General features: G+C 48.5%; 1 protein-coding gene across 1 annotated transcript in view; it reads left to right on the top strand.

Annotated features, from left to right (window-relative positions):
• The window catches only part of GALNT1 (polypeptide N-acetylgalactosaminyltransferase 1), a 102,689-nt gene that overhangs the window by 71,146 nt on the left and 19,353 nt on the right, over positions 1-12,190 (top strand). The window contains exon 8 of the mRNA XM_015825611.1: positions 10,909-11,048. Coding sequence (XP_015681097.1) covers positions 10,909-11,048 — 140 coding nt within the window. The remainder of the gene's footprint in view (positions 1-10,908; positions 11,049-12,190) is intronic.

Raw genomic sequence — 12,190 nt, forward strand, 5'->3', positions numbered from 1 at the left:
CTTCTAGTCTGCATCTGTGGAGACATAGGTAGTCCTTGACTTACAATAGCTCACTTAGCAACCATTCAAAGTTACAGTGAGCCCCCCAAAAACTACTTATGACTTGGTCTGAAAATTATGGCTGCTCCCCCAATTGTTTGCCCTTACTTGACTGCAGGGACATTACAGTGCCCCCTGCCTCTCTCCTGCCTCCATTTCTCCCCTGGGTCCCCTCAGGTCTTGAGCCTGCTTTCCATCCCACCAAGCCCCCACACTCTCCTTCTCACTTTTCAAAGACCTCTGAAGCTCAGGAGGCCAGGGTAGGGTAGGAGGACAAACCTCTCTCTTGCTGAGCAGCATGGCATTATCCTAGAATTAGCTGCCATTTTTCTGAGTGGTCGCTTCTGGGATTGTGCTACTTTGCTTTGCTTATCTGAGAAATGCAAAGCAAAGCATGCTGCTCTGTTGCTGGGCTGTACAGCGCAATCCTGAAAGTAGTTGCTTAGAAAACTAGAGTTGCTTGTAGGATTGCGACATGCAGCCCAACACTAGAGTGCCCAGTCCTCCTTCCCTATCCCAACTTCCTGAGCCCCAAAGATTTTTGAAAGGTAATTGAGGAGGAAGGTGTGGGGCATAGTGGAGTGGAAAGCATGTTCGAGGCCTGTGGGACCCAGTGAAGGAAAAAGACCTGCAAGGATCCAGTTGGGGAAAAGCAGGTCCAAGCACTATAGAGATCCCGAGGGATGATAAGCAGAGCATGGGTCTCTTAGGGTGTGGGAGTCCTTGGGAAGCCCAGGACAGGTGGGGCTGGGCCTGTGCTAGGCCTCCCAGGACATCCTATTCTCCTTTTAAAAACCTGCACAGTTGTTTAACAACTGCATCAGTGAGAGCAGGGATAGGGGATTATTTAACAAGACAATCTCATTTAATAACCATCACCACTTGCAGATAAAATGTGCAGTCTCCAATATGGTCATAAGTTGAGGACTATCTGTAATCACTTTATGAAAATGTCCAAGTTAGAGAAACTTTTCTTGCACAAAAAGTTGCAACCTAATGATATAAAAAGGTAAGAAACATTGCCTATAAATTTAATTATCTTCTTAACTAAATAATACAATTTAAAGATCCCTTATATTCCCTGCTGTTATTTGTCTGACATCCTGTACACTTAATCTTTTTAAAGAATGTCACTTTCTGCACTTTCATCTAATTTTAGTAGCTTATTGATATACAGGGATTTGAATTCCAAAATAATTGGATTGAAGTTCTAAGTCAAATCAGGGAATGTCCTAGCTATTTTTTAATCAAAATGGCTGTCTCAGCTGCCTTCCCCATCACTTGCACTGCAGCCTGCCACAAGCCAAAGAGGGAGGGGGGATATTAGGGGTAAGAGGGCCTGTTGTAAAAGGGGGGAAAAGGGGGAGACCAGTGCGAACAGGAAGCAGAAGTGTGAACAAGTTTCATCCAGCCTCTTTTGGGGGCCCAGTACCTGGGAATGGAATGTTAACTGCTTTTTGAAGTGTCCTGTTCTCAAAATATCCAGCTACCATCCTAGAAATTTGTGTGGGTTTTCTTCAGATTTGGCCTTCCTTTCGCTGCATACAGTTAGTTGTCTCTAGTAAAAGATCCCTGAAACCTTCAGATGGAAGGTTTTTTATTTTTATTTCCTAGAAGTCAGCTGGGGCAAGGCTGACATTAGGCCAGATCTGCAAAAATGGTCAATCTGGAGCCACCAAGCTACCGTGGGGACTGTGCCACAGATGTCGTCTCATGTGAGTGACTAAGAGGAGGCTGATGCCGGGGGAGAAGCAATTGCCAAGCCCCATGGCTAGGCAGACCCTTGGAATGGGCAGGAGAGGCGGAGGCTAGTGACGAGCAACTGAAACCTTGGTGGTCAATGGGCATCAGCTGGAAAGAAGAATGGGACAAGAGATTCTCCGGAGTGAACCTCACCCGGGGAGGTAAAGGAACCCACTGAAGAGAATCAGGCATGGAGCTTGAAGAGGAAGGGGCCCAGTGACTCAGACCTTGATGGCATGCTGATTGAGCAAGACATGGAAGCATTGAAGGGGACTGTAGACAACCTTTGGGTCCAAGAAGCCCTGGCTTGCATTTCCTTGCAGGCTGTTTCAGCGTCTAGAGATCAAGGAGGGGATGGAGTGATGACGGTTGCTGCAGCGGGGGGGGGAGGAGGCTGACAGGAGCCCAAATCCAAGCACCAGGACCCACACTCCAACAGTAGGCTGCCCAAGCTGCTGCAGCTCAACCACAAGTGTGGGCTGGCCAACCCAGATGGTGAGACCTTCTTCACTAAACTGAATTTGTGGGAAGCTTATTACAGAGTGAGAATTAAAAAGGGGGATGAATGGAAAACTGCATTTAACTGTCTCTAGGATGTTTCCAGTTCTGGATCTTCCCCTTTGGGCTTCAGGGCACTTCCTGATAAATGAAGTACTGCATGAACATCTATACAAGGAGATCCTAGTGTACTTTGACAACATCCTAATTTATACTGAAACCATGACAGAGCATGTGAAATTGGTGTGAGCAGTGCTAAGAAAACTCCATGCTGCCCAACTATATGCTAAGCTTTCCAAATGTGAATTCCACAAAGAGAGAATTGACTATTTATGTTATCATATATATCCCATGATGGCATAGAAATGAACCCTGAAAAGATGCATGTGGTCCTTGACTGGACCCAAAAGCATCTTCAAAGTGTCTTGGCATTTGTGAATTTCTATCGTCAGTTGATATCTTCTTTTGCACAAATAGTTCTACCCATTACAAACTTGCTAAAAACGAAAAGGGAGGGGAAGCCTAAACTCAGCCAACCTTAAAAATGGTCTATGGCAGTGGTTATCAACCTTCCTAATGCCGCGACCCTTTAATACAGTTCCTCATGTTGTGGTGACCCCCAACCATAAAATTATTTTCGTTGCTACTTCATAACTGTAATTTTGCTACTGTTATGAATCGTAATGTAAATATCTGATATGCAGGGTGTATTTTCATTGTTACGAATTGAACATAATTAAAGCATAGTGATTAATCACAAAAACAATACAGCAATGCTTGCTGGAGAAGCTTACTCTTCCTTGCTCAAAAATGTTGGGAGGGAGAGAAGGGGAAGGAAGGAAGGAAGATTGAAGGGGGAAGGAAGGAAGGAGAAAGAGATTGAAGGGGAAGGGATGGAGATGGAAGGAAGGAAGGAAGGAAGATTGAAGGGGAAAGGAAGGAGATGGAGAAGGAAGGAGATTGAAGGGGAAAGGAAGGAAGGAAGGAAGAAAGGAAGGAAGGAGAGCTTGAAGGGGAAGGGAAGGAGATGGATGGATGGAAGGAAGGAATGATCTTTGGAGAGTCATGTTTTCCCAGATGGTGATGAACTGCAACTCCCAGCATTCCCCACTCTTCCACAGTGCTTTTTAGGGCTGCTGGGGATGGTAGTCCAGTAAGGTCTGGAGACACACACAGATGCCTTAGCAGGGAAAATTGGCCAGGTAATTGCTGTGGCTTTACTTGGAGGCATTCTGCAGCTCCTGAAAATCACTTTAACCAATTTTGCCTGGTTCAGCAAAGGCAACAAATAATAAAACAAGCAACAGGTACCGGTAATAAAATAGCCCAAATTGTCCTTTCCAGCGCAGATGAAAAGAACCAGGGAAAGGGAAATCGCGTCTGCCTCTTTGACTAACGGGAGGAGAAGCGGTAGGAAAAGTGCGGTGTTTCGGCCTGGGCACACAGCCTTGCCTGCAGGCGCTGCCAAGGACGCACAGGCAGCTCTGCATAATTGCCCGGGGGGGAGGCTCTGGCGGACAGCCTGGCGGACAGCCAAGCGGCGGCACCTCCGGGGCCTTGGAAGCCACGCGGAGGATCTGCGCGCCTCAGAGCCGCCGGCCACCCTCTCGTGCCCGCAAACCTGGAGCCCCCCATCCTCATCCCGGCACCTCTTGCCCTCTCCCAGCCGCCCCCCTGGGACCTGCCCACCCCTCCAGCCTCCTGAGCGCCATCGCAGCGGTGGGGTCGCGGGAGCCCCTTTCCACGCTGCGTAGCCCTTCACCGCCGCAACCATTCCCCGACTCGTCGCACGCAAGAAGGGCGCTGCTGGAGCGCCAGCTCCCGCTCGGAAGGTGCCGCTTCTCCCCTTCCGGCCCGGCCGGCTGGCCTCTGACGCACATGCAGGCATCACCGCCACCTGGCCGCTTCCGAGGCCCAGAGCCCGGTGAGCTGGGAAGGAGCCGCTCCTGCCCGCCAACCCCAGGGCGCGCCGGGCGCCAGAGGGCCAAGGTGGCCTTTGACGGTGAGGGAGGTGGGCCGGGTGGCGCGGGGGAGGCTCCGGCGCAGTGCAGAGGGTGGCCGGGGGCAGAGGGCGGCCGGGCAACCAGGAGGCGGGACCGGCTCGGTACTGCAGCTCAGCTCAACCAGCAGCGGCAGCGGCGGCGGAGCAGTCCAGCGGCAGCAGCAGCAGCAACGGCCCAGACCTGGCTCGGCTTGGCCCGGCCGCCCACGCAGCTGAGCCGGCCCGGGGCAGCGTCGGCGCATGCGATGGCACGGCAGCAGGAGCAGGCGCTGTCGGAGGAGAAGGGCGCCCTGGAGGCAGAGGAGCCGGAGGAGGAGGAGGAGGGCAGCGGCGGCCGGATAAAGGAGCGGTGTTTCGGTTCCTAAGACCATCGGAAATATGTGTTTTCCAATGGTCTTAAGCAACCCCTGTTTAAAGCATTGTTCAACCCCCAAAAGGGTCGCGACCCACAGGTTGAGAACCGCTGGTCTATGGAGTATGAGGTTGTATTTGAGATATTAAAGCAGCTGTTTGCCATTGAACTGGTGCTTCAGCATCCCAATCCAAATGCCCCTTTCATCATCCAAGCAGATGCTACCAGTGTAGCCATGAGCGCTTATTACTACAAAAAAATGAATACAGAGCTTTAAAACCCTGTGTGTACAAAGAAACTCACAGAAACAGAGCAGCAATGGGCAGTATAGGAAAAGGAAGCTTACATGGTGCGATGGGCACCCCTGACCTGGAGACACTTCCTAAAGCAGGGGTGTCAAACTCAATTTCATTGAGGGCTGCATCAGCATCGTGGTTGCCATTGGGGAGCCAGGTGGCATGGGCATGGCCTACTGGGTGGGGCGTGGCTGGCATGGGCGTGGACTACTGAGTGGACGTGGCCAGTTTGATGTCATTCACGTCAGGGGCACCTGTGTGGCCCTGGGCAGGACTGGGGTGCATCCGAGGGTGGGGAAGGGTGGGTGGGACCAGAGCCAGCGCCAGGGCATGGTCCACTGGAGGAGCCTCACTGAGCCTCAGGCTATGCACAGGGCCCCTGGTCAGTGGCATGGACTGCCCAGAGCCCTGGGCAGCGGAGGTCAAGTGCCCAGCCAGCTGCCACAGCACCAGGACCCCACAGCCCTGCCTAGCCTAGCCGCACTTCCCCAAGAGGGCGCCCAGCTGCACTTACCTCCTCCTCAATGCTGCTGCTGCTGTGCTCACTCTCCTTGGCCAGGTTGCTCATGGTGGGTGAAGGAGGACAAAGTGTGTGGGTCAGAGGGAGGCCCACTCTCCATGCGAGGAAACTTGGCTTTGTAACCAAAGCATCCTCAGCAATAGGATGGGAGACCACCAGGGGATGGCAAAAGGGCAACGGCTGCTGGTGGCCAAGTGCTAAGGCAGGACTTTCCTCAGACCCTCCCTCCCTCCCTCTTATTCCAATCTTCCTTCCTTCCTTCCTTCCTCCCTCCCTCCCTTTCTTTCTTCCTTTCCTTCCTTCCTTCTCCTTCTTTCCTTCCTCCCTCCCTCCCCTTCTTCCCTGCCTCCCTCCTTTTCATTCCCATCTCCTTCCTTCCCTTACTTTCTTCCTATTTCCCTCCCCTCCTTCCTTCCCTTCTTCTCTCTGTGCCCAGGAAGGGACAAGGAGAGGGGGAGAGGTTGGCAGCACTTCTCTCAAAGAATAAGAGTTGGAAGAGACCTTTGAGGTCTTTAGTCCTAGCTCCTGCTCAAGCAGGGGACTTATACCATTCCAGACAATGGAATATCCAATCTCTACTAAAAGCCTCCAGTGATGGAGCATACACAACTTCTGAAGGCAAGCCTTTTCACTGGTTAGTTGTTTTCACAAGTCCTTAGTTCTAGGCTGGTTTTCTCCTTGATTAGTTTCCATCTATTATTTGCCTTCTGATGCTTTGGAAAATAGGTTGACCCCTTCTTCTCTGTGGCAGCCCATCAAATATTGGAACACTGCTATCATGTCACAACTCCTAGTCCTTTTCACTAAGCTAGACATACCCAATTCCCACAAACATTTGTCATATGTTTTAGTCTCCAGCCCCCTAATCATCTATGTTTACCATCCATTTAGACCAGATGGTCCCCCTGGTTTGATTTATAGAACAGTGGCCACAAGCAGAGCCTTCTCAGAGACAGCACCCCCATTATAGAACTTTCTCCCAAGGAAAATATGAACAGTGCAACCCTCACCCGTTTAGAGGCAACTCCAAACACATTGTTCAGCCAGGCATATATAAACAGCAACACATTTTATGGTCAAACAGTACTAAATAAATTACTACTATTATTTTTCTTTCTTAAAATACACACTTTTAATATTGTTTTAAGCAGTGCTAGTGATGCTTTACAATAGCTGTCTTTGAGAGTTTTCTTGTAAACCACCTTGGATTTCTCAGAAACTTTTAATTTTAAATTAGATGTTGATTTAATAAATTAGGCAGAAGAAACAAATGTTTAAATACATCTAAATCCCACAGACCTACTGCCTCCTAGGCACATACTGCAGAGAAAATAAGGCATTGCATTTCTAGCCAGCATAGCCACAGGATGATGGGAACTGTGGTTCATGACACCCAAAATATATTAGTTTGGGTAAGGCTGGATTAAATTATAAAAGAGCAGATGAAGGGAAGTATTTTTGTCTCTGACAAAATAATTGGGAGGGGGAGTTGACTCGGCCTTTTAATTTCAACTCACACCAATTCCTAACTTCTCATTCAATCCAAAGAGTTTTATTATTGCCTGGATTTTAGGGAGGGGAGGAGGCAAGAATAGACCACAAAGCTAATCTGCAAGTTTGCCCTCTCGCCTGCTTGCACACCACCTTCCCATGTGTGTGTACGTGTATGAGAGACAGAGAGAGAGATCCCCTTTTTGTAAGTTTGCTTACTCTGCAATGTTCCCTGGGCATAGTTCTTTAACCGTTTCAATTTCCCCTTTATGCTATATCCCAGGGGGCTGTAATTTTTTGGCAGATGCCTTATCTAGAATGCCACAATACAATGACGCTAAACTAGAACTTGTTCGCCCAGTTATCCCCTCATGGCAAATAGCAGTTCCAGTTGTTACAAGAGCTCAAGCAAAGCAGCCTAAGCCCATGACTAACCAAGTAATTTAAGTGCTAAAATCAGCCTTAAAAGATGATGACTGGTTTATCAACCATAATAATGACTTCACTTTGCATGAAGGCTGTGTGTGGGTTGGAGGAAAACTATATGTCCCCAAAAAACCAGCAGACTGGTCCTGGAAAAGAATCATGACTCAAAGACAGTAGGACGTTTTGGGTTCATGAAAACCCTGCACCTGATAAAACACCAATTCTGGTGACCATCCCTGAAAAAAGTCATTGAGGCATATGTGGATAGTTGCCCAGTATGTGCAACAGCAAAACAACGTCCAGGAAAAGTGCCAGGACTGCTACAGCCTGTGTCAAGAACCCAGGCACCTTGGAAGGAAATGTCTATGAAATTCATTGTTGAGCTTCCTGAAAGCTCAGGAAACTCCATTATTTGAATTGTGACAGACCTGTTTTCCAAACAGCTGCACTTCATACCTGCTCAGAGATCCCCTCAACCCTCATTCTAGTTAAGCTCTTCGTATAGCACATCTACAGGCTACATGGGCCACCAGAGTACATAATCTCAGACCAGGGAGTTCAATTCATTTCACTATTTTGGCATGCATTTTTAAAATTATTAGGCATCAAGTAGGGACTCAGCAGTTCCCATCATCCACAGACCAATGGAGCCTGTGAACAGACTAACAGGGTTATATTTAGGATATTGTATTAATTACCAGCAGGACAGTTGGTCAGATCTCCTCCCATTTGCAGAAGTAGCATATAATACCTCCCTGCATAGTAGCACTGGTTTCATCCCTTTTAAAGTGACTATGGGACAAGAATTTGTGGCTATGCCGGAGCTGCCCCAAAATACATCCCAGACCACCTCATTGGCTGACTGGATCACCCAACTACAAAACACCTGGCCCTGGCTGACTGGATCACCCAACTACAAAACACCTGGCCCTGGTCCATAGAGTGCTAGATGACACACGTACTGCACACAATACTGCTGACAAAAAATGTACTAAATCAAAGGATTTCAAAATTGGAGACAGTCTATCAACCTTTCCACTAAATCAGCGGTTCTCAACCTGAGGGTCGCGACCCCATTTGGGGTCGAACGACCATTTCACGGGGGTCGCCAAACAACGCAGTCCGCCATTTTTTTCCCCTTTTCCTTAGCTGTGCTACTCCGTCTTATTCTATTGGCTTTTGAAAGCCAATAGAATAGACTCTATTCAAGAGACTCTATTCTATTGGCGTTTGAAAGCCAATAGAATCTATTGGCTTTTGAAAGCCAATAGAATAGACTCTCTTTAAAATAGTCTAATTCTATTGGCTTTCAAAAGCCAATAGGAATTGTCCAAGCTGTCTCTGCCCTGCTGAGCCCGCCAAAAGTCCCAGTCTGCAAACGGTGCTGCAAGTTGTCTGCAGCTAAGGCGAGCTTTCTGGACGTTTCCACCCCTCCTTGCTGAGCAACTCCTAAATGTAAGTAAAAGAGGGCCAGGGGTGGGAGGTGGGAAGCCAGCAGGCGCAGGGAGGGTTGCTGGCGTGCGTGGGGCCCAGCGGGTGCCTCACCTCCCTTGGGCTGGGCCAGCTGGTGGCCCAGCTGGTGGTCGCCCTGCGCCCTCGCTGCCGCGTGCCATGGCCGCCCAGGAGCGCCTGGGTCTGCCTGCCACTGCACCGAACGTGCGGTGGCCAAGGTAAGGCTAGCGGAGCAGCAGCGGGCGCAGGGAGGGTTGCTGGCGCACGTGGGGCCCGGCGGGTGCTTACCTCCCTTGGGCTGGGCCAGCTGGTGGCCCAGCCAGTGGTCGCCCTGCGTCATCGCTGCCGCTTGCCATGGCTGCCCAGGAGCACCTGGGTCTGCCTGCCACTGCACCGAACGTGCGGGGGCCAAGGTAAGGCTAGCGGAGCAGCGGCGGGCACAGGGAGGGTTGCTGGTGCGCGTGGGGCCCGGCGGGTGCTTACTTCCCTTGGGCTGGCCCAGCTGGTGGCCCAGCTGGTGGTCGCCCTGCGTCGTCGCTGCCGCTTGCCATGGCCGCCCAGGAGCACCTGGGCTTGCCTGCCTCCACACCAAACAGGCGTCTTGCTCCGCGATTGCTGGCTCCGCACAAAAGTTTCTTTTTCTTTCCTTTTCTTTTCTAAATTCTACCCCCCTTTCTCCCCCTCTCCTGTCCCCTCTCCCATTCTTTTCTCTCCTCTCCTTCCCGGCGGCGAGATTCGGCCGGCTGAGGGGGTCGCTCTAGCTCGAGCAGGAGAGCCATGTCTATGCTCCTGGGTCACGTGTGGTCATGCGTGTGGGTCATGTGTGGTCATGTGGGTGTGTGTGTGTGGGTCACATGTGGTCACGTGGGTACGTCCGTATGGATCACGTGTGGTCACGTGGGTGTGTGCGTGGGTCACGTGTGGGTCACGTGGGTGCGTGCGTGTGGGTCACGTGTGGTCACGTGGGTGAATGGGGTCGTGGCATTAGGAAGGTTGAGAACCACTGCACTAAATACCTCCAATCTAGACAGAGGTCCAGAAAACTGGAGCCCAAATACATTGGCCCTTTTCCCATTTGTAAAATCATCAACCATATAACAGTACAGCTAACACTTCCCAAAGACCTAGGAAAAATTTCATCCAATATTGTTGCAGCTTGTTGAAACTGGCACTAACCGGAGCCGGGAGCATGTCCAACCCCATCCTGATTGAAGGGGAACAGCATTTTGACGTTGAAAACATTCTTGATGCCTGGAAGCACAGAGGAAAAGTTCAATACTTAGTAGCCTGGAAACATTTTCCCCTTCTGAAATAGAATGGGTAGATGCATGGCATGTGCCTGCTCCCAGACTACTCAAGAGATTCCATAACTAATATCTGCACAAAACACTCTCTGTCTCTTTCTCTTTCCAGAACTAATGTCCCTGGGAAGAGGGGCAGCATGTTAGGCTGCCTTCCCCACCACTTGTGTTGCAGCCTGTCACAATCTAGAAAGGGAGGGGGTGGGGGGGTAAGAGGGCTTCTTGTAAAAGGAGGGAAAAGGGGAGACTATTGCAAATAGGAAGCAGAGGTCTGAAAACAATTTTGAATGCCCAGGACCTGGGAATGGAATATTAACTGCTTCTTGAAGTGTCCTGTTCTTAAAATATCCAGCTACCATCCTATTGGACACTGATGAACTAGTCAAATGGGGGAGGGCTAAAGGTTTGGAACAATGTAGAAATTTGTGTGGGTTTTCTTCAGATTTAGCCTCGCTTTCGCTGTATCCGTTGTCTCTAGTAAAAGATCCTTGAAACCTTCAGATGGAGTCAAGCGTTTTTTCTTTCCTAGAAAGCCAGCTAGGACAGGGCTGACAGGCTGAATTAAAGAATTACTTTTTAAGCCAAATTTGTATCCATGCCTAATATTCAGTTTAAAATCCAATTTATTATAATTTTTCAGAGTCCTTTTATAAAGATTATCTGTAAAGATTGGTGTTTTGAAGTAATATGATTTACACTGTATTTATATTTCACTTAAACTGTACAAAAGAAAACATAATATTGTGGTTCTCTGGCAGACTTTAACAGTAATATATACTTCTTTAAAGGAGTTACAAAGGTGGATTATGGAGACATTTCTTCACGACTTGGACTAAGACAGAAGCTACAGTGCAAACCTTTTTCCTGGTATTTAGAGAATGTTTATCCTGATTCCCAAATACCACAACACTATTTCTCTTTGGGAGAGGTAACAATTTTATGTACAATATCATATACTGCAGACCTGGACATTTTATGGCCTGTAGGCTACATTCATCCCGCAGGCAGTCCTAGTGCATTCGGCAGCAACTATGGCAGGCAGAACATTGGCAGTGACAGGGTGGTGGGCCAGTGGCCCTCCACAACAGTCTCTTTCTCATGTGGCCCATTGGAAAAATTAATTGCCTATATCTGATATAATGTATATAAAATATATAATGTATATAAAATAATTGAATTGAGGAAAGCTAAGGCTCAAAATGAACTAAGGCTTGCGACCAAAGTCAAAAATAACAAAAAAGCTTCTTTCAACATGTAAAAAACAAGAAAAAAGTGAAGGAAATGATTAGTCCATTAGTGGGTGAAAGTGGCAAGAAGGTGACAAGCAACAGGGAGAAAGCAGAACTATTTAACTCGTTTTTTGCATCTGTCTTTACACAAAGGGAAAAAACAGACCAACCTATCAAAAATAGTGCCATAAAAAACAGAATAGAAACACAAGTTAAGATGGCAAGAAAATGGTAAGTGAGCACCTGTCCAGCCTAGCCGAGTTCAAATCACCAGGACCAGATGGATTATACCCAAGGTTCTCAAGGAACTGGCAAATATGATCTCAGAACTACGGAACTATATTTTTCAAAGATCCTGGAGCACTGGGGAACTACCAGAGGACTGGAAAAGAGCTGATGTAGTTCCCATCTTCAAAATAGGGGGAAAAATGGATCCAGGAAATTACAGACCTATCAGCCTGATCTCAATACTTGGGAAGATTCTGTAAAAGATAATCAAACAACGAATCAGCGAACACCTAGAGGCAAACAAAGTCATTACTAAAAGCCAACATGGGTTTGTCAAAAACAGATCATGCCAGACAAATCTTATTGTATTCCTTGACCAAATGACAAAATTAGTGGATCAGAGGAATGCTGTGGATATAATTTACTTGGACTTGAGTAAGGCATTTGATTAAGTAGATCACAACCTACTATGTGATAAGATAGAAAAATGTGGGTTAGACAGCATTACCACTAGATGGATTTGTAACTGGGTGACTGGCCATACTCAGAGTATGGTCCTCAATGGAACTGCATCCACATGGAGGGAAGTGTATAGTGGGGTGCCCAGGGTTCT

Source organism: Protobothrops mucrosquamatus, unplaced genomic scaffold (genome assembly GCF_001527695.2).
Source record: "Protobothrops mucrosquamatus isolate PMUCROS unplaced genomic scaffold, P.Mucros_1.0 scaffold2715, whole genome shotgun sequence".
Lineage (NCBI taxonomy): Eukaryota > Metazoa > Chordata > Lepidosauria > Squamata > Viperidae > Protobothrops > Protobothrops mucrosquamatus.